The sequence below is a fragment of the Malus sylvestris genome, chromosome 7 (assembly GCF_916048215.2).
Source record: "Malus sylvestris chromosome 7, drMalSylv7.2, whole genome shotgun sequence".
Classification (NCBI taxonomy): Eukaryota; Viridiplantae; Streptophyta; class Magnoliopsida; order Rosales; family Rosaceae; genus Malus; species Malus sylvestris.
Window position 1 is genome coordinate 26885778 of NC_062266.1, and position 24432 is coordinate 26910209.

At 36.1% G+C, this 24432-nt stretch overlaps 5 protein-coding genes across 6 annotated transcripts; all 5 read left to right on the forward strand.

The window, feature by feature from the left end:
* The first annotated feature begins 5058 nt into the window (after positions 1-5058).
* On the forward strand, positions 5059-6953 carry LOC126627745 (uncharacterized). The gene is made up of 3 exons (XM_050297276.1): positions 5059-5693; positions 6066-6220; positions 6613-6953. The coding sequence occupies exons 1-3, from the start codon at positions 5559-5561 to the stop codon at positions 6791-6793; spliced, it is 471 nt and encodes a 156-aa protein (XP_050153233.1). The 5' UTR covers positions 5059-5558; the 3' UTR covers positions 6794-6953.
* Positions 6954-9403: 2450 nt separating this feature from the next.
* Positions 9404-10211, forward strand: LOC126627959 (uncharacterized). The gene is made up of 2 exons (XM_050297539.1): positions 9404-10015; positions 10134-10211. Exons 1-2 carry the CDS (start codon positions 9404-9406, stop codon positions 10209-10211), a joined length of 690 nt encoding a protein of 229 aa, XP_050153496.1.
* Positions 10212-15114: 4903 nt separating this feature from the next.
* LOC126629887 (uncharacterized) lies at positions 15115-16082 on the forward strand. Its single transcript, XM_050300034.1, has 2 exons — positions 15115-15600; positions 15700-16082. The coding sequence occupies exons 1-2, from the start codon at positions 15181-15183 to the stop codon at positions 15772-15774; spliced, it is 495 nt and encodes a 164-aa protein (XP_050155991.1). The 5' UTR covers positions 15115-15180; the 3' UTR covers positions 15775-16082.
* A 2503-nt stretch (positions 16083-18585) lies between these two features.
* On the forward strand, positions 18586-22088 carry LOC126627969 (uncharacterized). 2 transcript variants are annotated; one of them, XM_050297547.1, is made up of 3 exons: positions 18586-18857; positions 20152-20796; positions 21373-22088. In XM_050297547.1, the coding sequence occupies exons 2-3, from the start codon at positions 20188-20190 to the stop codon at positions 21448-21450; spliced, it is 687 nt and encodes a 228-aa protein (XP_050153504.1). In that variant the 5' UTR covers positions 18586-18857; positions 20152-20187; the 3' UTR covers positions 21451-22088. The 2 variants fall into 2 exon arrangements, with proteins under 2 accessions (XP_050153504.1, XP_050153503.1); XM_050297546.1 differs by having other exon boundaries at positions 18591-18879.
* Positions 22089-22626: 538 nt separating this feature from the next.
* Positions 22627-24407, forward strand: LOC126629610 (60S ribosomal protein L23a-1-like). Its single transcript, XM_050299688.1, has 4 exons — positions 22627-22736; positions 22975-23020; positions 23620-23980; positions 24156-24407. Exons 2-4 carry the CDS (start codon positions 23005-23007, stop codon positions 24238-24240), a joined length of 462 nt encoding a protein of 153 aa, XP_050155645.1. The 5' UTR covers positions 22627-22736; positions 22975-23004; the 3' UTR covers positions 24241-24407.
* The last annotated feature ends 25 nt before the right edge of the window (positions 24408-24432 follow it).

Here is a 24432-nt window from a genome sequence, read left to right on the forward strand (position 1 = left end):
TCTTTGTAGTTATGCACATTCTGCGTGTGCTCCATCTAGTGCAATATTACTAAGGGAGTCATAACGAAACACTCCTGATACTGTTCATTTTTAACGTTAAGAACATTTTTACTATAAAAAGTCACTCATGATACTATTCACTTACAACACATTTTTGTCATTTTGGTTAAAACTCAAAGTTTTCAAACACTTTTCATTAGTTTTCCTTATTACTAAATCATACGATGAAACACAAGTATATTATTAGAAGTTGCTTATGAGCTCTTATTACAAAAATTATGTGGAATAATTGGGAATTCTTAGCATTATCTCGTCTATGTTGCAGTCAATATATTTGAAGTTTAGTTTTGGTGAGATACATCTTCTCATTAAACCTTGGTGAACCCTAGGATACTTTGCTGGAGCTAAAAACCAAATCATAATCTAACAATATCGAAGTTGTGTTTGTAGTCTTTCCTCGTTTCTTAATTTCGTTAGGGATGAGTTTATGATGACTATTTTGGAGTGTGAATAACAAGCTCCCTTAATTTATTATCGAAGAGACACAGCATCTGAGCAACGAAAGGGTAACTGTCTAGATATTCTAGTAACTCAAAGGTTGGACACATTAATGCTACTGTAGGAGTTGGAATTGCTCAAGCATCCTTAATCCTTAATGAAGCAAAGCTTAGTTCTCTCTTGTCCTCGCTTGTTTTTGAAAGAGGTCATGGCGTCGTCAACACCCTTCTTAAGGGTTCTAAAGTGTATGTGTGTTTGTCACAAGATCCCGTCATTGCATTAAACCCAAAGGAACTCGAAGTTAAGAGAGCTTGGCTTCCCTAATGATTTTGTGTTTGGAGTGTCTACTGCAGCAGCACAGATAGAAGGATCAGCAAAATCAGCAGGAAAAGGACCGGGTGTTTGGGACACGTTTGTTAACAATTCCATGTAAACCTTCTCCTAGCACATGCTACTGTCTCTAGACTCTACAGAAACAAGTACCAGAAAACACAAGGTGGACAAATTGTAGTATGTAGGACAATACGTCGAGCCCTTTTCAGACTCAGCAGAAGACAAAGCTGCATCAAAGAGAATTTTGGACTTTGAACGTGGATTGTATGGAGCCATTAGTATATGGTACATGGAGTCGTTTACAAAATTAAAAAAAAAAAAAAAGCTTTCCAGTTGCTTCTTTTTGAACTTCACACATCTATCATAGAACGGGGAGGTGAACAAGCAAAAGCCTAGATGCTTTTGTTGAGAGTATCAAGTCCACGTCGGGGAGAGGAGGGACCTTGCATATGCTTATAAGTAGTTGGGCTACTCCCTATATTGCAATTAGTTTTACGATTGAATCTCAACTTTCTAGTGTGATTTTGATTATGAACGTCAAGCTTTGAAAACAAATAGTTCTATAATTAATTTGGTAACCCTCTGCCTTCTTGTCCATAATCGAGGTCCTTCAGTTCTGAATCTTCTGATCAAATCAAATGAGTCATTTATTAATTAACACTCCGCCATCGTAACCGTTTCGTTCTGAAAAAGCCGTGCTCGCATGAGCTTGAAGTTGAAATGGTTTAATTCCAAAGCCTATAAATTGATAGGTCTGTCTAAGGCTTAGAAATTATATCGCATGCCCTTATATATCCTCCTCTACCGTCCTTATATTGTATCAATGGCAACCACCAATACCACCAGTGTGAGTTTGAAGCTTTTGATCGATACGAAGGGTCACAAGGTTCTGTTTGCTGAAGCGATAAAGGAAGTTGTAGATTTTCTTTTCACTCTCTTGACTTTTCCCGTTGCCACTGTCATTATGCTCCTCTCGAAGAATGACATAGTTGGTTGCTTAGGCCAACTTTGTGAGAGTGTTGAAAACCTTAGTGATGCATACTTGCAACCCAATTTTGACAAAGACGCCCTTCTCAAACCCAATGGCACAGTTGCTGGTGCTAATATCTTTCATTTACTGACCAGCAGCAATGACTGTAATCCAAAACAGTTGTACATTTGTACCGGTTGCAATCGCTGTATTTGTGATGTGTCTGGAACAACATGTCCACAGTGCCCACATGGTGGTTCTGGTAATTATAGAGCCATTTCCACCCCCGTGACTTATGTTGACCCGCAAGCACGTACTAGTACCAACGCAGCAACAACGTTGTCCGTTGAGCAGTGGCGAAGCCAGGATTTCTCGGGGGGAGGGGCGAATTTAAAACAGTGCAAGGTTAAAAAAAAATAGCAACAACTAAATCTTTGTATATAATAATGTCTTCCATAATTAATCAATAAAAACAAATTACAATTGTTGTCGACGAGGTTTCATGTCATGAAAACATCGCATTTGAATGAGGGTTTTAGTTAGTTGAATTGGGGTTCATTATGTTAATGTATATATAATGTATCAGTCATATTTTATGTACTTCAAAAAAAAAATTTATATTCAATAATCAATTAGGAGTGGATGTGCAGTGTGCAGTGTGCTCGCAGTTCAATAATAAAAAAAATTCAATAATCAATTAGGGTTTGAAATAAATTAAAAATTTTACCTTAATTGGAATTTGGAGTGGCTGTGCTGCTGTGCAGTGTGCTTGCAGTTGCAGACTGATGTGTCTGCCAATGGAAAGTGAAATCTGCAACAAGATAGAAGGTTTTGTCGTGTGGGGGGGGGGAAGGGGGGGAAAGTTGGGGTGGGGGTGGGGACTGACAGTATGGGAATGGGGAAAAGGGTTAAGGGTTAAGGGTTTTGTAATTTGAAATAGAATGGGGATGGGGACGGGGACTGACAGGATGGGAATGGGGAAAAGGGTTAAGGGTTAAGGGTTTTGTAATTTGAAATAGAATGGGGATGGGGACGAGGACCAGTGGTCCCCTGTTTATATATATTTTTTTATTTCATTCAACCAAAACGACGCCGTTTACCAAAAAATTTTAAGATTTTAAAATTAAAAAAAATTCCCTCCGGTCATCTTCCCCGAGAGCTATCTGTTTCTGGTTTCAAAACCCAGTGCTCCCCAGTTTCCGGCCGAACCAGGGGGGTTCAAGCGTTGCTCCTGTCTTTATTTTCCGGCGAGCGGAGGGGCGAACGCCCCCCTTCGCTCCTACGTAGCTTCGCCTATGCCGTTGAGGGAGGGTATGTGAAGGGTGTTGGTACATATATGATCATGGACAATTTAGAGGTGAATCGCATGTCTACTATTTCTAGTATTACTGTGCTTAAGATGTTCAATATTAAGGAAGTCGGTGTTCCTGAAGAGAAGATGGTTAATCTTGGCATGGTGGAGGTCTGAATTCCTATATATTTCTTTTGGAAAATGCAAGAGAAATCATGTTTTTAGACTATATTTGTTGACTACATGATATAACGGTTGATGGTTGGATTTATTTTTTAAATTTGAAAAAGAAAGTCAACATCAACCGTCATATGATGTGTTATACAAAATCAAATTCAACTGGCTAGTGTCTTTAGCATCACCCATTTCTTTCTCTTCACTTTTTCTTTAGTTTTTTTTTTCCCCTATCAACTACTTTTCTTTAGTCATGTCTTATTTTATTCTTTCGTAAATGATTATACTCGGCTCTACCATATGCTGATAAGTTTACATGCGCCCACCTCTTTTTTGTTGTATTTTTAGGGATTGAAGCTTTTGAAGGCGTCATTGGAGTCCAACACTGTTATCTTATCACCAATGTGTTTCTTGGTAAAAAGAAGACATAAATATTTGAGATTGTTGTTGCTATAGAAAATTAGCAACGGTGTTTTTGTGAGGTTTCTTTACTTTGATTTAAATACCTTAAATAAAATGAGCGTCCTTAATTGGACTAGTTAAGCTAGAAGAGTGGGTTTACATTTAAGGTTGCACATGATTCTCCAACATATTACTGACCTAAAATTTTTGTATAGTAAGAAAATTTTACGTAAATGTTTTGAATAATTTAGAGCAACTTCAATCCCTAACAATTGTTTTAGTTAATCAGGTTACTTAAGTGTTTGGCACATTGAAAGCCTAACCATTATTGAACTTCGATCTAACAACCATGTCTTCAGGTTCTAGAACCTAGAGGTCGGTCGTGATCGCTCGAACACAAAAGTCAGCCACGCGTTTGACACCACTATCACATCTATCTTACTTGCCGACTGAGCTCGGTCGCGAATTGGCACATCCGCATTCACTAGAAATGATGTAGCTAGCTCATAAATACTCGGCCTTTAGGGTCAACAATAAATATATTAGTAGAACAATCAGTTTTATTTGACTATGTGTATTAGTTTGATGAAACTCAACCACTGTGTATCAGTGATATATTGATAAATTGGTGGATTCAAATTTTTTTTTTTTTAGTATATTTGAATTGGGTAAATATTCTGGTTGGTTTTGGTATTATCCATACGGATCCCATTTTTTCGGTGTTTTTCGTCAGATGTTTTGATTTTATGAAGTAAATGTCGGGTTACTAAAGCAAAAAGTTTTGGTGAGTAATTGGTCGATCGTTTCGGTTTTTATAGTAGAAAATGATAGACCTAAATGGGGACTATGTAGCTAGCAACACCAAATCATAATAGCAATCTTCTGATGATGCCAAATATTGTTTTTGGACTAGTAGCTTTGGAGGTTGACATACTGTATCAGTGAGTGGAGGAAGATGTTACTACTACTAGTTGCCAAAACTATACCTTGTTGGAGAGGTTGACACAGGTCCTCTATGCATACTTGTTTTTGTGATAGCTATCAGATGATAATTAATTGGAGTTAATTACAAGTTATCATGTCTGTTTTGGGAATAAGATCATATGTTAATTGTAAATGGGGACTTGTAGTGAGTGCTCAGATCGAGACGCATGCCAGCTAAAACCAACGCATGACCCTAATGAAACAGTGTTATTAATTCAACAATGCTATTCTTACCACATTAATATACCACATTAGTATACTACATTATGTGGCATCTGATGTGACTGTCCACATCATCTAAATTAATTATAATTTAATTTAAATTAAAAACTATTTAATAAACTAATAATAAATAATAAATCTGAAATTAAATGTTAATTGGCATAGGAAGAGTCTTCTGATTGCCTAAAAAACCCGTAGAATTCACACGTCTACTTCATCTCCTTCGCCACGCCGTCAATCTCAAATTGCTCCAACCTAATCGAGTAGTCGAACTCGTCGTCAACCTCCACAATCTTGACGTCGGCGGCTGGCTGTCTCGTTCTTCCAGGTCGAGTATCGCACGCAGCGGTAGTGTCTCGAGCAGAGCCTCCACAATCTTGACGTCGGCGGCTGGCTGTCTCGTTCTTCCAGGTCGAGTCTCGCACGCAGCGGCAGTGTCTCGAGCAGAGCCTCCTGAAGAAATCTGAGGTCATCAAGCTCAATTCAGACTCTAGAGTACGAGACCAAGGCGTGTCGAGCTTGAGCAGCGCAAGGTCGCGATCAGGGACAGCTTCGAGGAAACCGCCTTGACGATGTCATCTTGTCGTCGCACAACGCGAGGTCACAATCTGGGGCTTCTTCAAGTGACCGTGGAATTCGCGGGTTGGGATTGAACGATGGGTCAGATCCAGTACTCCGAGAAGTATGATGAATTTACGAGTACATGTGCGCTCGTTTCTGCTTCGTTTTCTTTACGAGTACACCACCATGTTTCCTCCACGAGTACACCACCATGTTTCCTCCAAATATCCGCCGAAAGGCACTAGTTTCGGCTTAAAGGTAATGTTTTTGAAATCTTGTTATTGAACACTGGGCTCTAGTTGAATCTTAACCTTAATTAGGTTCTGTATATTGTCAATTTTAACTTTTAATTAGGATTTAATAATCTGGCTTTTGTAAGACATTTCAATTGGATATTCCCATCATTTAATTGGATCTCTTTCGCTGGAATATGCTTGAATGATGTTGTGGTCTCTTAGAATGCATAGAATCTCCCCCTTCCCCACTGTTTGTTTTTATAACAGAGTGTCAATTATCTTATGTATTTTCTTTTTAGATTTGTTTTATTTTGATGCATGAGCATGGACTAATTGTAGAAGGGAAGGTTTGATAAACACAAGTGCTACTGGATCATATGTTTGTTATCTGCAGGCAAGGCAAACCACACAAGTTGGTGATTTAATGAAGCTGTCGTCAAAACAGTTTATTTCCACAATTTGGGATTCCCTAAATGTGCCGTTTACAAATGGGGAAGATAGCAAAATTCTGATTAGACTTGGAGGAAACATGGTGGTTTTAGGTTGCAGGTAATTCTTTATCCCAGCTGGATACATCCTTCCATTGTTATGCATTCTGTTGAGCTTTTGGATTGGATTTGTATATAACCATTGTGGAGTTGTGGAATCAAATTTGTAGTCCTCGGTTGCGTTTGCTGTGTTTATATTTTGTGAACTCTCAGCTTCTTTTGTTGGTAATTTTGGTAATCATAATTGTTTAGAACATTAGTCATAGTGAATAAGCATGTTCCTTAGTTTTCCCTCAATTTCTCAGTGACAATGCTTTGTTTTTCTCAGTCACACTGATTCATAGTCTCACAATCAGCATGATCATTCGTTTTCCATCAATTTTATCAGTGACAATGCTTTGTTTTTTGAATTACTAGCTCATTTCACTTTTGTGTTGTATTGCATTGAAATAGTTTGGACATTTATGCTTCTGCAATTACAAGGCCGTACCTTTCTGAAGCTTGGGAGGTTAGGGAGAAGAGGAAGATAGAGAAGCCATTGATGAATTGGAGGTTTCCTGCATTGGAGAATGAAATTGACATGAAAGACAATCTTAAATGGTGGGCTTATACTGTTGCTTCTACAGTTAGATGACGAACATTATGGTTCTAAGATTTTTTGTACTTTTTTCTGGTTTGGATTTTGCTTCAATTTTTTTGACACTATTTGTATACAGTAGATGATCTACCAGGTCAATCAATATTGTTCTACAACTTGTAAATGTGAATAAAAAGTATAAACATTTCCATGATCAGATTATGAATATTTGTGCTTAACTTCGTCTGCATTCTTCCTGAGCTATAAGCGTTGCTGCAAGATTGCAAGATTGAATCTTGGAAGAAATTGGTTTCTGGTTTATAGCTTTAGAAAGCGGTGTTATGATATAGGCATTTCGTTTTTCAATTTCGTTGATTAAACATATGCTCCTTTTAAGAATTTGATTAAACTCCGCTTTCAGTACAACAAGAATTAGAAGAGCAACACGTCTGCATACTGGTTGCTGTTACAAAATATTTGAAATGCATTGAAGTCTATGTTTAGAAGACATAGGATCCAAAACCACAAAAACTCAAACTGCATAAAGAAATTGCTTTCATTATTGCTTCCATTGCTTAGTTGAGCTCTTGGTCATCATTTCCTCTTGAAGTAGAGCTATGCATATTGTACATACTATAACCTCCATTCCAGTATGGATATTGTTGACCCTAAATAAAGAGAAAAAAAAAAACCATAAGAACTACAGATAGAGCATTATACTATGTGATGTAAATAAATATTTAATTAATTTCAACAAAAGGATTATATGCATCCTCTCAATGTTTACCTGGACATAATTTCCATGCATAGTAGGATAACTTATATTTCCAATCTCAGACTCTTTGTACAACGGGTTTGGATGACTACCTTGACTGAGTCCCAATAACAAAGCCATGTTTTCCTACAATAGGTAATATTTTTTCAATAGCTAACACAAAAGCAATTCAAAATCACTATCAATAGAACAAAATGCACAACTTACATTAGTATGGGGAAAAATAGGATATTGGTTTGCAGGCATTCAATTACATCATCTTTTTCAATACTTTCATTAGAAGTTTCTATTGTATGAACCCCATCGCTTTCTGTTTCATTACAAGAGCTCACTTCAGCTACATCATCTTCTTCAGTAAATTCATTAGAAGAACTCCCTGTTCCTAAAACATAAAACATAATTATACAAGTTTATATATTACACCATACTATCAATGTAAATACACTAGCCATATGTGCAAGTCTCTTAATTCTAGTGTATGCACTGCAATGGCTGAAAAAACAAACCTAACAACAAAATTAAGTATTTTAGATAGAAAAATTAAATTATACAAAATTAGAAAGTGAAGAGTCCTTGTCGTAGGAGTTCGACGGTGCACCGAATCAAGCAAAGAGAGTAGCTAAAACAGAAAGTTTCCATGCGGAAAAATAAAATGATGAGAAGTTCGTACGAGGCGAATACAGAATTCATGGAACCTCTTTGTTGACAATCACTAAGGAGGGCATTGGATAAGCTCATTAACAGCCTATAGGTATAGACTAATATCTCATAAGACATAGAAAAAATTGTAACTTGCTTAAAATTATTATGCAGTAGAAATTTCAAGGAAAAGAAGAATTTAAACACAGGCAATGGAACACAAAGATCAAATAATTAGATACCAAGATTTTGAAAGAGTTGCACAACAAGGTGACAATATGACCGAGTAGCAGAAAAAAACAAAAAAAGGAAATCTCAATTGCTTACAAATTTATAAATATTGCACTTCTTAAAAGTTTTTAAAAGTTATATCCCACTTCGTTGAAGTTTTTAGAGATAAAAATATGTATGTGCTTGTTTGTATGCATGGGGTATATACATTTATATCGAGTGGGTTTCATTCAAACCGTTCTGTTTACTCTATTAATCTCAGAATTACAGACCTCCAGTAAATGGTATATACAAATTTTCCAAGCCTTTCATAAAAGAAAAATGAAACTAAAACTCCAATTTCTTGAATCAAATTAACAGATACGTAGAACCTAAATGCCAATAAATAATAAAAATAATTACCTTCATATACGGGGCTGCTAATAATCATTACGTGGTTAGTGTCCTCCAATTTTTCAGGTTCGTCTTCAACCGCCAGTGTCATTGTTCTTCAGGAGGCTCTGCTCGAGACACTACCGCTGCGTGCGAGACTCGACCTGGAAGAACGAGACAGCCAGCCGCCGACGTCAAGATTGTGGAGGTTGACGACGAGTTCGACTACTCGATTAGGTTGGAGCAATTTGAGATTGACGGCGTGGCGAAGGAGATGAAGTAGACTTGTGAATTCTACGGGTTTTTAGGCAATCAGAAGACTCTTCCTATGCCAATTAACATTTAATTTCAGATTTATTATTTATTATTAGTTTATTAAATAGTTTTTAATTTAAATTAAATTATAATTAATTTAGATGATGTGGACAGCCACATCAGATGCCACATAATGTGGTATACTAATGTGGTATATTAATGTGGTAAGAATAGCATTATTCTTATTAATTTCCCAAACCCTAGTTAATCGTAAATTACCCGTCTGTTCCGGTTCCCTTTATGTTTTTACATAATTTCCAAACGTTTACAATTCTCCTCTTCTTAATATATATACCTTGTCAGATCTGCTTGCCCTCCTCACTGCATATGTGAAAATGGCTAACTCCGAGTCGACTGTTAGTTTGAAACTCCTAGTTGATTTAAAGCGTCACAAAGTTTTGTTTGCCGAAGCAGGCAAAGACTTTGTGGATTTTCTTTTCACTCTTCTATCGTTGCCTGTAGGGACTGTGATTAGGCTCCTCGCCAAGCATGGCATGGTTGGTAGCTTAGGGAAACTCTACGAGAGTGTTGAGACTCTGAGTGACACATACATGCAACCCAACCTTGACAAGGACACTCTGCTGAAACCCAAGCCAGCGATTGGAGGTACCGATGTCCTTCACTTGTTGGCCGGCGATGAAGCAACTAGAAAGGTCTACATGTGTCGCAACTACCACCGCTATGTAGCTGATGATTCTCGAGCCATTTGTCCCTTGTGCAACTCCGCTATGTCAACAGAAGTGCCTCATGTAGCACCGCATGTTGCTTCTGGAAGTTCCTCCGGCGAGGGTGGTGGTTATGTGAAAGGTCTTGTCACATACATGATAATGGATAACTTGGAAGTGAAGCCCATGTCTACCATTTCAGGCATTACAGTGCTGAACAAGTTCAATGTTAAGGAGGTTGGGGCCCTTGAAGAGAAGGTGGTTCATCTTGGCATGCAAGAGGTTTGACACTTTCAACAAAATTTTCTATCAACTTTGTGATGTCAATTTATCAAATAATTAATCTGGATATTTTTAGTATGCCAATAAAAAACGATCAATGTTGTGTTTCTTTTTGTAGGGTATAAGTCTGCTGAAGGCATCTCTCCAGTCAAACTATGTTCTCACCAGTGTTTTTCTGGGTAAGAAAGTGGCGTGAAAATTTGGCTTTTCACCTGAAGTGGGAACTGAAGATTGCTTTTGAAGTTGGTTTTGAGTTGATTTGTTTTCCTGCATTGTTACTTTGAATCTAGTTGATGTAATTGCACTCATGGATTAATTTGGATTTCATCAACGATCTTTTTGGACTTTATCACTACTGGTTTTTTGCATCTTTGTTAATTAAGTTGGAATCTTCTAACTTAAATTGGGAAGGGGTCAAATATAAACAAGAAATCGGTTGTAAGAGCCCTAATCAACAACAAAACCAACAAAGAATTTGTTTCACTTTTTTTTTTAGTACAACGATATATTTTACATTAAGGAGATGAAAAGTTCGGCTAAGTCTTACAATGGGCAATCTAATTTGATATCGAATTTGTTTCAATTTTGAAATCAAAGAATGAAATATGTTAATTTGACTAGATAAACTAAATTTCGAGTTTTGTAATCATGCCTTTAATACAAATTAACCCTAGCTAGTTTTAGTTTTTACGTCTCTTAGTCATTGTTCTTGTGGAAAATGGATTCTCTCCGGATCCATTCCTCCTAATGCACCAAATTAGAAGATTAATGTCATTAAAATTTGATCCAATGGTTGAAGTTATTTTAACTTTTAAAGTAGATCTCTGTTTGTAACCGTTGGATCAAATTTCAATGACATATATTCGTTAATTTGGTGGATTAGGAGGAAGGGATCCAGAGAGGATCCCTTTCCGTTCTTGTGCAACAAACAAGTAAACTGCATTCTTTTGTTCCCTTGATCACTCATTGCACATGCAAGGGTTTTATTTCATTTTTTATTCTCTAAACAAATGTTACATATCACATTTTGTAGACAATATTTTTACCTCTTTTCTGATAAAAGGCTAGTGATTAATTGGTACAAAAGTAGAGAATGGAAAAGGATTTTCTTCGGATCTCTTTCTCTCAATCCACCAAATTAGGAAATTCGTATCATTGAAAATTGATTCAACGGTTGAAGTTATTATAACTTTTAATGTAGGCCCCTATTTGTAACCGTTGGATCAAATTTCAATGACACGGATTCCCTAATTTGGTATAGTAGGAGAAAGAGATCTAGAGAAGATCCCTTTCCCTTTAGAATTACACCCTCTATCATGCCCAACAAATAAAGAATTTGGATTTCATTGGGATCCAAATTGTGGGATCTTAGGAATTTTCGCATCTTAGCCATTTATCGTGCATTGTATGATCATAAATTATTTAATTTTTTTATTTAAAATTAAACACAAATAGCACCTGATAAAAATTGACTGCACGATGAACGGTTAGGATATGGGGATCTCTAAGATCCCCACAACGTGGATCTAGAGATGATCATCTTCCACAAATAAATAGCAAATCCTATCAAAAAAAGAAAAAAAAAAGGGAAGAGGATCCTCTTCAAATCCACTTTGTGGGATCTCTAGCCCGTTCATCGTACATAGTGAGGCCAGTTTTTGTCAGATACTATTTGTGTTTAATTTTAAGTAAAAAATCAAATAATTTCCGATTATACGATATACCATGGATGACTAAAATGTGAAGATATTTAGAATCCTCGTAATTTGAATCAAGAAGGAATCCAAATCCAAAAATAAGGGCATGGGAAATTATTTATCGTTAGTTCATTTTTGATTGAACGTGTCCTAAGAAAATACTTAGGCCCTGTTTGGCACATTGTATAAGGCACCAGATAGTCATAATAATACGGTGTACGGTGTTTGGTGGCTGTTTGGATTAAATAGGCACTGGATTAAATAGTCCGGGCCTACCTTTTTTATCCGGTGTTTACCTGCTTGCTTATACTGTCCAAATTCACGGTATAATTTAGTCGGCCTTGCTCTCACTCTCTGCTCCCGAACTCGACCCCCTCTCTCTTGCCTTCTCTTGGCGTCATCGTCCTCCCCATCACCTTCTCTCGCCATCGTCGTCCTCACTGTTGCCTTATCTCACCGTTGCTTTCTCTCGCCATCTTTGCTCTCCTAGTCCTCGTTGCCTTCCTCATCACCTACTAGCCGTCCTCCCCTGCAACTGGGTTTTCTGCAGTCGGGTTTTCTGCGGCGGAGAGATGATGTCAATTTGCTGTTTGAATTTATTTGGGATTCTTCTGCAGTCGGGGAAGAAGAAGAAGAAGAAGAAGAGAGAGAGAGGGAGGGAGTTTGGGGGTGCGGCGGAGAGATATGGGGAACAATTATTTGGGATTCTTCTATGGTCGGGGAAGAAGAAGGGAGAGAGAGGGAGGGAGTTTGGGGAGTGCGGAGAGATCTGGAACAAGATTTCAGTTTTTTATTTTTTTATTTTAAGTTTAATTTTATTTTAAGTGTGATTCCTCCTATCCGATATAATACCAAACACAGTATAAATAATATGGTCATTAATCCGATACTGCACCAAACGCCCGATTAATTTTGTCAGTACTATCCGGTGACTATTTATCCTATCTAACAAAAATAGTCAGTACAGTCCGAGCTGCCAAATAAGGCCTAAATGTTTACAGGATAGGTGTACTTTGTACCATCCGGCATTCGGTGCGTATAGGCACATTTTTTATTAATTTATTAAATCTGATAAATAAAAATAAGAGGAACGTGAGAGGATAGAAGTATTAAATCAGCTGTAATGATTTAATTGAACTAAAAAAAAAATTTATATGCATTCGAAAAGGAGTTTGATTATATAGTTCCTGTTCCCGTATTATTCATTTTCATTTTGTCTTTAGTTTAGGTTCTTTATTCAATCTTTCACCAAATTTATATGCGTGAAAATGCTAGTATTTTTTCACTTGAATATTCTCGATTTCTTTTTTTATATTCTATGATATTATTTTATGATCAAAACTATCTTTTTTTTATATCATGCTTTGAATTCACGTTCATAAAAAATAACCAAAATAGAATTATTAGATTAACATTGTCAAGATTAATTGAGTTTTCTATTTATTGAAAATCGCTATATGACTAAATAATTTTGGATACACTTTTTTTTTTTATAATAATCTTTAATAAGTGATCTAAAAAGTAGACCATTTTGTTAAAAAAGAAAAAAAGACCATTTTAATTGTTTTTATTTTACTTTTTTTTTTTAGTTCAAGTACAATATTTATTGAATGAGAGAAAATAGGTACAAGAAAAGATAATAGAATGCTAACAGCGGATCTCAATAAAAAATTTATCAAAAATTTTAGTCTTGCATGAAATTTGAACGCAAACAAAGGAAAAAAAGATTATTCCGCATCAAATTGTTAAATGAAAAAGAGAACTAAAAATGTATAGGGTTGGTTCCTCCTGGTAGCATTTATCAATGATCGTTTTCGTGTCCAATGAGTAAACATATAGGCAACAAAAACATCATTTCGCTGAAAATTGAGAAGATCTTCCATCAGTCATCAAGGGCCGTGATCTACGAGTAGGTCTGTGTTCTCAGATCATAGACCTTTGACTTAATTGGCCTTAACAACAGGTAAGGCTACCGCCATTTTCTGTGATTATCTCCTTCAGATTTCTTCACAAGAAATACAACATAGAAAGTAAAAAGACGACAGGAAATCTGAATCCACTGTACTATTGAAATTTTTTTTGTCATATTAATTGCATATTATAGAACAGGTTTAGGATTAGGGATTTGGAATTCTTTTTCTTTCAAGTTATGAAAAGGGAAGAACCCCGGAATTCAAACCTGCAATTCATCAGAACCCAATATTTGTTTACCATTAGAACTTGCCAAAAGAAAATTCCATGATGGATAGGGTGAAGAAGATAAAATCGAAGAGGACATGTTCCGAAGGTACGGATGTAAAAGAATACGAAGAAGTGGGCAAGTTCTTTTTGCGTCTAAGCTTATGGGGCGTGAAGAGAAATCAAACCGGCAAAGGAAGAGAGGAGGAGGAGGAGGAGGGGGGGGGGGGTGTGGTGTGGTTTATGGATATCTCCCGTCCTTTAAAATTTTAGCAAATATTTGACCCTCTCGCTACACTTAGACATGTGTAAATTAAAAATCTTAACTGATTATCTATGAATTTAAATGTATTTCTTTTTAAAAAAATTAATTTTAATTTTGATTATATGCGATTTCAAAATTAAAAAATGATAATTGATTACATCTTAATTTTAAAGTTCACTAAAATTCTATCAAATTCTAGGGGTTGTTTTATTGGCATTTTATATTTTGTTGATTATATCCCAGGTACTAAAAACACCTTACATCTACTTTTTAAATTACAAAATATCTTAATACATCGCACATTCTTTCCTAAGCTACCCTCACACCCTAAACTCCTCACATACACCCCACATCAAACCTGCGTATTGTCTTCACAAACTTGTTTCCTCCAGTTTTCTTTTCAATTTTCATATTAGTAACATATTTAATTCTTCAATCGTTCTTTTAGTCGAAATGAGTTTTCATTAAAGTAAAGACAAAAGGACAAGTCTCACCCAAACTGACTCGAGGGCAAAATGGTTTAATTCTTGTAGTTGTATGTATATAATATTGAAGTGGTGGAGTTTCACATTGAGTTTTCAAACTTTTACGGAAAATCTGTTCATTCTTTTCTGGAAAAATAGTCATATTGCTTATGTGAGAGCGTAGAAGTAAATTATAAGCATTACTCTAAAAAGAACTTGAGGTGTATTTAAAATCTTCTTTTTAATTTTTAGAATATTTTAAAGCTTAAATAGTCATTTTATGAGCAATTTAATATTAAATTATTATGTGAAATGTAGTAAACAAAATATGAGGGGTTAATAAAAAATCCAATTCTAATTGCACTACAAATTCTCTTCCATTTGAATATCAATACAACACTGCATCATTACAGTACAGTGATCGGTACCCACAAAGGGTTATTACTTTTTCATTTTTCTCCGTGATATTTTCTATCAATCACATCCCACCTTGGGCACAATAAAATAAGAAAACTTCAGCAAAGCAAGGGTAATCAATCGTCATCACACAACCCCTCGTCAATGGCAACTTCCAATTTCAGTGTGAGCATCCAGCTTTTCATCGACACAAACCGTAAGAAAGTTTTGTTCGCAGAAGCCGGCAAAGACTTTGTCGACCTTCTATTCGGCCTCCTCTCTCTGAGCAATGGCGACGTCATTAAGTTGCTGTCCGGGCACGGCATGGTTCGATGTCTAGATAAAATTTACGGCAGCCTCGAAAACTTGAGCCCGAAATACACTCTCCCTAATCTCGACAAGAATATCTTGCTACTGCACCCTTGTGTGGAGGAAGGGTATGTGAGGGACTTCACATACATGGTCATGGATGATCTGGAAGTAAAGCCTTTGTCTACAGTTTCCATCCTCGACGTGCTTAACAAGTCCGATGTAAAGGATGTTGGTAAGCTTGATGTGGTGGTGGTTCATCTTGGCTGGCAAGAGGTCTGGATTTATAATTAGGGTTTTCTCATCTTCTCCTTTTATGTTTCTCTTAACTTTATGAATTATTTGATAATTAATGTCTTTGTTTTTGTGAATTAGGGTTTGGAATTGCTGAGAGGGTCGTTGTTATCGAACTCAAATCTCACTGGTTTGTTCCTTGGTGAAGAGGTTTGACAGTTTAACTAGTTTTCGAAGCGTCAATCTGAGAATCTGAGACTTATGTGAATGTGATGTTTGTTTTTTGTATTGGTGGCATCATGCTTTCCTTTCCATATGTGGTTGGATTTGCAGGTCCTACCGACTCTCCTCCTTGTCAAATTAATGGGTAATGATGTATTAAGTAATTTGAGTTTCAGACTTCTTTTTTTTGTCTGCGAAAAGTTTGAGATCTTTATTAGTTGCTTCTTTTTACTTTCGAACTATGTAAAAAAAATTCTGAGATTAAGGTCTTGTAAAAGATTTGTTGAGCCTGTAAAAGATTTCAATGGGTGTTCTTATTACGCTATTGCTTTCTAACTTTTTAGGAATAAGTGCAAAGGCCAATGCTATTTACTTTTTAGACAGCACTGGTTGACAATATAATTAGTAATTTTTAGGCACTAGCCTATAATACTTACAAATATGTAGTAATTGTTTTTTAAAGAAGAGTTTTAAATAAAGGAAAACTAATGAAAAAGGTTTGAAAACTTTGAGTTTTAATGATAAGGACAAAATAAAGGGTAAAATGAATAGTACCATGATTGACTTTTTAGTGTAAAAATATGGTTTTTCGTTAAAGTAAACAGTACCGGATACTTTTCGTTAAAGTTCCCAATTAACACTTTTGGTACTGTCTATATTTAACAAAAAACTACATTTTAATCTTTTTCTTGTACTATTCATTACATTTTTATTTGTTATTTTTTCATTAAAATTAAATTTTTTCTGAACTTTTTTTTAGTTTTTCTTTTTTTCAATCATAATAGTTCTTGGATGTCAATACATATTTGACTGTCAGATGGTGATTGTATGAAGTGCATGGAAATGTTGTGGTCAAATCTCATTGAATAAATGATAATATTGCAGAGGGGTGACGTTTGGTTATAAAATAAAGGGGTGTGTTATCTATACATTCTAAATTACTTGTCACACTACTTTTGTTAATTTTTATCTGTTGATTTTTTATTTTCTTTAATTCATTCCATCCGACGATCGAAAATTAAAAGGATGTGTGAGAAGTAAAATAGGATGTGTGGATATCACCTCTCTAAAATCAATTGAATATATGGACTCAACTACTTACACCAACAGATTCTTTTAGTTTTTTCTATGTAAGACTGTATACTCTTAACATAATCTCACATATGACGAAATTTTAATCCTAATATATGCACGTGTGGCATTCACAAACTGAACAAGCAACTCTTGTACTATAAAATAAGTTGAGGATATGCCATAAAAATCAATACAGTATTTCAACTATTTATAAACATATACAAAGTTTATTTTTATCTAATGTGGATTCATATTTTCAACATATCTTTTCATGTGTGATAAATACTTTAGTCTAACAACAGACAACAAAAAATTAATGGTGTGTAACATGTGGTTGTTAGACTTCATACTCTCAATATGTCCCATCACGTATGTCAAATACTCAGGCACTCCAATAGCTTAACATCTTTGGTAAGTATGGTGATCACTGTGACCAGTGTATATGTGACACACACTTCTTTTGACTTTTCGCATTCTTATTAATTTTTGTTCATGAATTTTTTTTCAATTTATTTAATTTGGTGTTTAAGAATTAAGATGTGTGATAAATAAAAAATTGTGTGAATATAACCACCCATTCACATATTCTTGTTAACGAAAATGACGAACACCTTGTTCTCCACTTTCGAAATGTAGCCGGAAGCCACGACAGAGCAAGGTAGAGGGTAGAGTAGGATCGTTGAGTGAAGGCTGGACTTTAGAGAGAGAGAGAGATAAGGGTCAATGAGAGAGTGGGTGACTGAGTGCGTGACTGTTGTTGAGCAAGAATGAGGATCCTCTCGGGATCACTCTTTGTGAAGATTCCGATGATTCTCAAATTATATCTGTTCATTGTAAATCGTGTGGTCAGAAATTATTTTAAATAATTTTATTTAAAATTAAATATAATTAGTATCTGACGAAATTAATCTCACGATGTACAATAGACGAATATGATTTGAAGATCTTCGAAATCCTCATAAAAAGAATCCGGAGTAGATGCTCATTCGTTGAGGAGGAACCCTAGAGAGGGACGTTACTGCTACGTAGCAGTAAAGAATAACGGTAGTTTTAAAAGTGGGCCTAGAGTTGAGCCCGCTTAAGTTTCATTTTTGGTGAAAGAGTCCATTGAAGCAAAAGGGTAGTTAGTTACAAATACAGAGAGAACCGACTTGCAGAGCAATTATATTTTCATCAACTTCTTCTCCACTCCAAAAAAAAACTCTACACCCCCCTTACTCTGCTGCAAGCTTCCCTTCCTCTCTTGGTAAAACTCTATCTCTCTCTCTCTCTCTCTGTGAAGTTTTAGTTTAATTCTTCATGCTTTTTTATTCAAAAAAAGAAGAAGGAAATATTGACGAAGCTAGTTTCCCGAACTAATAAATTGATCTGCATTATTTATCATATCATTAGGCTGCTTAGTTCAGAAAAAAAAGGTCACTGATTTCTTCAAACAAATAAGAATATATATATATATGTGAGTATTTGATCACTCATATATTTCATGCATTTATACCATCAATTTCTAAAGTTTTTGTGATGTTTTTGTGTTAAAATTGTATCATTTTATCTTACCTTGTGTTAATGTGCAGTTAATTTTGTTTTAGGATCAAAGAAATAAAAAAAGAAAACAAAAGAAATAAAATAAGCAAAGGGGAGTGCAGCACTGGCAGGAAGAAAAAGAAAAGAAAAAAAATATATATAAGAAGATGGAAGTGGAACAAAAAGCAGGAGAGGGAGTGAAGAAAAATAGAAGAATTAGAGGGTAGTGGAAGGCAGAAAGCAGAGAGCACAGCAGAAAAGAAAAGGAAAAGAATAAGAAATGGGGGACACGGACAGAAGATGACAGAGAGGAGAGAGGAGCACGGAAGAAAAAGAATAAACTGAATAATAAGAGAGACAGGGGGGTGTCAGGAGAGAACCGACTAAGAAGGAAATATAAGAGGAAGAGAGACTGACGCGACAAGGGAGACGACGCAGAGAAGAGGAAGCAGGAAGAGACTGCAGCAGGCAGAGGAAAAGAAGTCAGGAGCAAACCAAAAACGGGTGTTTCCTTCTTGTTATTTTTTTATGGATAATTTCTTATGTATGAACATAATTATGTGTAACTAATTTTATTATGCTAGAGTGAGGCCATGAGCCGCAACATGAATACGTAGATTTATTTTCAATTGCTTAAGTATTGTTACATGCTTGCTTTGATATTTTCAATCACCGAATTAAACTATCTATGTACCTTGATGCTTGATCATCATTAGGATGCTTATAAAAGTTATCGGATGCAATTTTGAACGAATGTCACGTTAAAATTGGTTGTGCTTCTTGTGATTGAGGATTGTATTCTCCTAAGGTAAATATCATGCTCTTAGGGATTATATGGTTTAACAAAAGGATTTTCACCAAGATTAATGAATCACTCATGTTTATATTTAATCCAAATGTCATGGATAAGTTGCATGTAGTGGTATGCGTTTTAGCTTGAATGTCACAAGTAAAACATACACAAGGAAAATCCAACCTTCAAAGCATGTGTGTTTTCAATTATTTAAGCAATTGGAATAGCTACGTAGGAGTGTTGTTGGTAAAGGTTGAACTCTAGCATATTGTTAATCTATTTTTCTTAAATCATTTATTTTATCTTGAATTTCCTTATTTACTTGTCTTGTTTAAAGTTGAATCATTATTCTTATAAATCAATTCCCATTTTAAATATTTGTTCACATCCAGTAATATTTAGTTTCGTCAAATTAGTGTAATTTTTAGAGTTAAATAAGTTAAATACACAAAAACTCGTAAATTGTTTATATCAGTCCCTGAGGAGATCGACCTTGCTTGAGCCATTCTATACTACAAACACTTGTTCTCTTGCAAGAATTTTTTATGGTTTAACCCTTTGTTTTACAAGTGGTAAAAACGCTATCAGTATTCTCTTAAATTAGTTGTTTTTTGTTGGGTTTAAGATGCATGCAATGTATAATATAAAGTGCGACCTCAAGCCAACAAGGCTTCTCGTTTTGTAAGGGTCGGGGAAAGTCTATCGTACACAGCCTTACCTTTCTTTGCAAAGTGGCTGTTTTCACGACTCGAACTCGGAGTCTTTTTTGTCACAAAGGAGCAACCTTTTCGGTTCCTCCAAGAGTTGAGCCCCTTTAGGTTTGTATAATCTGTACCAGCAAAAAAAAAATTAAAAGAATTACATTGTATTTCGGTTAATCTCTCATAAGTAAGAGTGTATGACTAAATGTGCTTCCTTTACCATTGGATTGTAGCAATAGCTCGGTTTATTTATGAATTTAAATATTTAGTTTATGCCTACAGGTCTTAATATTCTGAAATTCGATTTTAACTGCATCAATGGCAACCACCACTGTGAGCTTGAAGCTCTTGATTGATACAAAGGGCCACAGAGTTCTGTTTGCCGAAGCCGGCAAGGACTTTGTGGATTTCCTTTTCACCCTTCTGTCTCTGCCGGTTGGAACTGTCATTAGGCTCCTCTCTAAGGACAACATGGTTGGTAGCTTAGGCCGACTTTACGACAGTGTCGAAAATCTAAATGACACATACATGCTGCCCAATCTCAACAAGGACACTCTGCTGAAACCCACGTCCCCCATTGGCTGCGCTAATGTCCCACATTTGCTGACAAGTGATAGATCAACGGTAAAAAAGGTGTACATGTGTGGGAGCTACCACCGGTACGTGGCTGATGACCCTAGGGCCGTTTGTCCACAGTGCAGATCTGCTATATCTACCGAGGTGCCTTATGTTGCTGCTCCGGCTACCGCTAAAGGATCCTCTGGTGGCGGAGCAGGTTTTGTGAAAGATGTTGTGACATACATGATTATGGATAATTTGGAAGTGAAGCCGATGTCCACCATATCATGTATTGCTTTGCTCAACAAGTTCAACGTTAAGGAGGTTGGCGCCCTTGAAGAGAAGGTTGTTCATATGGGCATGGATGAGGTGTGAAATCCTAAATTTCTCTGCCATTTTTTAATGTGATTTTTCTACGCATCTTGAATTCAACATTTTAGCGTATTGTTTCTGTTTTCATTGCCTTTCGTATTGAATGCATTGACATAAGCAGTCTGATTTTGTTCTTGAAAGACAGAGAAAACGGAATTTGTATCTCATAGGATTGGTTTTTATGTTTTTTTATTGGAAAAGTTTGATGAAACTATGCCTTTCCAAACATACGTATTAATAGAAAACGCTACTTTTCGTCTTTTAAGCAAATAGTTTCTAAATCATTTCCACCTACGTTGAGAGAACTGCTTTACATTCCTGTTTCGATCTTTTAGCCTTTTCGTTTCTTTGCTTTTATGATTTGAATTGGGAGGCATGTCATAAGGTTAATGGATGTCTTGATCTCAATCAAGTAATGCACTTTCTACTCTACACACCTGATCAACAACGATAACCATCATACGTTTTTCTGTAGGCGTGTAATCTAGCTAATGTGCCGCAGTTCTTGTGTTTTTTTCATCGAAAGTAGTGTTCTTTTCGCAAAATGATCATTTTCTTTTGAATAATTCTCAGGGGCTGAAACTGCTGAAGGCATCATTGGAATCAAACAATGTTCTCTCCAATGTCTTCCTTTGTGAGAAAGAGGAGTAAACACGTCAACTTTGCGCGTGGTCCAGAGCGTATATGGCGTTTTGGAGCTTAAACGAAGTAGTAGTGACGAAATATCCAGCTAAACCTTTTATATAATCAGTTGTAGATCGACTTAATCAACGTTACCGTGCTTCTTTTCACGGGGCGTTTTCTGTTAAGGTGGATAACCTTAGTTTGGCTAAAACCGCATTAGAAATTGCTGAAGTTGTGTGGCTATAACTCTCCACTATTGCATATCTAGGCAGGTTCTTTGACTGATTTGTTACGCCTTTTCTTCTGTTGGATGAATCGTTTCTTCTTGTTTGTTACCTTCATACAAATATGCTGAAACTTAGAAACGTGCTAACTTCCAAATTTTGTTCGAGTTAGAAGATAGAACGTGAATTAATTAAGGGTTAAGTTCCTTTGTAGCTACTTCATGTTCTACCTTTGACTCGAACAAAATTTAGAGTTGGCATCCATTCTTCATTCAACATACGAAATGATCCTAGACGCCCAACGATGCTCTGTTATCGATTGAATTCTTCACAAAGAAGTTTCTTGTAAAATAATATGTTTCTATTCTAAAAGCTACTTGATATTTGTTATACATAATATGAGATAATATTAAACTTATTACCCTTGAGAGCAAGGGTGGATGTATATTTGGAGGTTCTTTAAAAGTTTGGTGTGGGTCCCATTTGTGCCACTTGGTGCTTAATGTAATGTCTATTTCTATCTAAGAAACTTGGACTTCTAACATTCAGACCTCAAAGTTTGAATCTTAAATCAGTCACTGTCTCAGAATATGAACAAATCTCATATTAGATCCTTAACCATTGATGTTGTGTATCGCTGTGGTTAAGTTCGTATACAAACTGTCAAAACATTCGCCTCTTACATGTCAGAAACTTAGAGAAGCCACGTAAAATCAATGACGTCGTTAGTTTTGACAAAATTTATTGAGAGATTTGACGATGAAGAGAAAATACGCAAAAGATTGATCAAAAGGGAAAAGTGGATTATTAATTATGACTTCCAGGGGCAAAGTAGAATTTTACTATAGTTTCAGGGAACTATTATAATTAAGCCTTATCACCACAAAAACCCTAAATACCAATTTGTATAAAATCGGCCCAATCGAGGCCCAACAACATATTGAAAGTAAGGACCCCAAACCCAAAAGCCCAATAGCGAAAGAAGGGCACTTGGAGTAAATAAAAGAAAGTAGCTATATAAAGAGTTGAGATTCATCTTCCCCACTAGAAAAACCCTACACCTCGGCCGCAGCTGCTCTTCGTTTACAGGTACTTCTTCCGAACTCCCCTCCTTTTACCGCTGTCTGTTAACCCTAGGGAAATTTTCTAACCAGATACCTCCAGTGACGAAGCTTAAACGAGTTAGATTTGCACTTAAGACTCTGTATTTACCCTAATTTTTTTGTTAATTAGTTTTGTAGATTTTGTCTCGTTTGTTGTGAGTCTGTGGTTTCTGTGCCTTTTGGTTAATTTTGTACTTCTTGTTTGTTTACGAAATGGTTGTCAGGTAGGATCGTTTCCCGCAGAGCTTGGAGCAATGGCCCCTGTTAAAGGTACCTCCTTTCCCATACAACAGATATACATATATATTGTTCAGTAGCCAGAAGGGGAAAAAGAATTAATGGGTTTAATTGATGTAGTCGATTATATTGTGGAAAATGGATTTTGGGAAAAATGAATTAATTGGTTCTAATGGCTGTATTTGATTGCTTTGTGAAAATTTGTTTATTTGATTCCGTGAACCCTTATTTTGCGGCTTGTATACTTCGTGTCGTTTAACTTTGGTAGACAATCTACTCGTAGGTGTATGTCTTTTCCGATTTGTGTATAAAATGGGCAATTTTGCAAGTCAGTGGCATAATTGAATGCCATTTTGTGTCGTTATCTTCAATGTATGAGGTGAAATTTTGTTTTGTTTTGAGCTTCTATTATTCAAGTGTTGCGTAACTTTTCTTTTGCGTGTTATTACTTGTTTGTGAAACTTGCGGAATAGGATTTGTTCACCTCTTAATTAATGCCAGAACGGAATTGTAACCATGTTTTTTCGTTAAATTGTAGTTCCAGTCCACGAACATCTAAGTTATAGGCTATAGGCGTACAATTTCACATGATTTGTTATGCATCCTTAATTGTAATATGTTTCTGCATGCAGTTGACAGCAAGAAGAAAGATCCCAAGGCCCAGGCCTTGAAGACTGCCAAGGCTGTGAAATCAGGCCCTGCTTTCAAGAAGAAGGCCAAGAAGATCAGGACATCGGTCACATTCCACAGGCCAAGGACATTGAAGAAGGAAAGGAACCCCAAGTATCCCCGCATCAGTGCAACACCAAGAAACAAGTTGGACCACTATCAAATTCTCAAGTATCCATTGACCACTGAGTCTGCAATGAAAAAGATTGAGGACAACAACACACTGGTATTCATTGTTGACATCCGAGCTGATAAGAAGAAGATCAAGGATGCAGTGAAGAAGATGTACGACATTCAGACCAAGAAAGTGAACACCTTGATCAGGTATCCGGTCAATATTTTTGTATGCATATCTGTTTCATCGATGTTTTTTGTTTGCACACCTGTGTTATCGTAAGTTCGTAAACAAATTTTCCTTCTGGAACCAAGAAGTTAACTTTTTGCAGCTTAATTGAGGATTTCGCCAAGCTTAATCTACCATATGACTTGTGTTGTGCAGGCCTGATGGAACGAAGAAGGCTTACGTCAGGTTGACACCGGACTATGACGCCTTGGATGTTGCCAACAAGATTGGAATCATTTAAGTTAATGTTGTATCGTCTTTTATCCGGTTTCAAGAGATTCCATTGTTGCTATGACAGTTTTGTTACTAGTTGCACTGTATCAGTACTCCTGCATTAGTTTGGTTTTCTTTAATTTGTATTGGGAGCTATATTTGCTTTTTATGGCAATGCGATGCGTTTAAAATTTAGTTCAATGTGCCAATACTTAATCCA

Excerpts from the sequence above, each read along its gene's own strand:
- LOC126627745 (XM_050297276.1), top strand. The coding sequence starts at position 5,559 with ATGATGAATTTACGAGTACATGTGCGCTCGTTTCTGCTTCGTTTTCTT. Across the intron at positions 5,694-6,065 it reads GCACTAGTTTCGGCTTAAAG|GCAAGGCAAACCACACAAGT; the intron begins GTAATGTTTTTG and ends TGTTATCTGCAG. Across the intron at positions 6,221-6,612 it reads ATGGTGGTTTTAGGTTGCAG|TTTGGACATTTATGCTTCTG; the intron begins GTAATTCTTTAT and ends GCATTGAAATAG.
- LOC126627959 (XM_050297539.1), top strand. The coding sequence starts at position 9,404 with ATGGCTAACTCCGAGTCGACTGTTAGTTTGAAACTCCTAGTTGATTTA. Across the intron at positions 10,016-10,133 it reads TTCATCTTGGCATGCAAGAG|GGTATAAGTCTGCTGAAGGC; the intron begins GTTTGACACTTT and ends TTCTTTTTGTAG.
- LOC126629887 (XM_050300034.1), top strand. The coding sequence starts at position 15,181 with ATGGCAACTTCCAATTTCAGTGTGAGCATCCAGCTTTTCATCGACACA. Across the intron at positions 15,601-15,699 it reads TTCATCTTGGCTGGCAAGAG|GGTTTGGAATTGCTGAGAGG; the intron begins GTCTGGATTTAT and ends TTTGTGAATTAG.
- LOC126627969 (XM_050297547.1), top strand. The coding sequence starts at position 20,188 with ATGGCAACCACCACTGTGAGCTTGAAGCTCTTGATTGATACAAAGGGC. Across the intron at positions 20,797-21,372 it reads TTCATATGGGCATGGATGAG|GGGCTGAAACTGCTGAAGGC; the intron begins GTGTGAAATCCT and ends AATAATTCTCAG.
- LOC126629610 (XM_050299688.1), top strand. Across the intron at positions 23,981-24,155 it reads AAAGTGAACACCTTGATCAG|GCCTGATGGAACGAAGAAGG; the intron begins GTATCCGGTCAA and ends TGTGTTGTGCAG.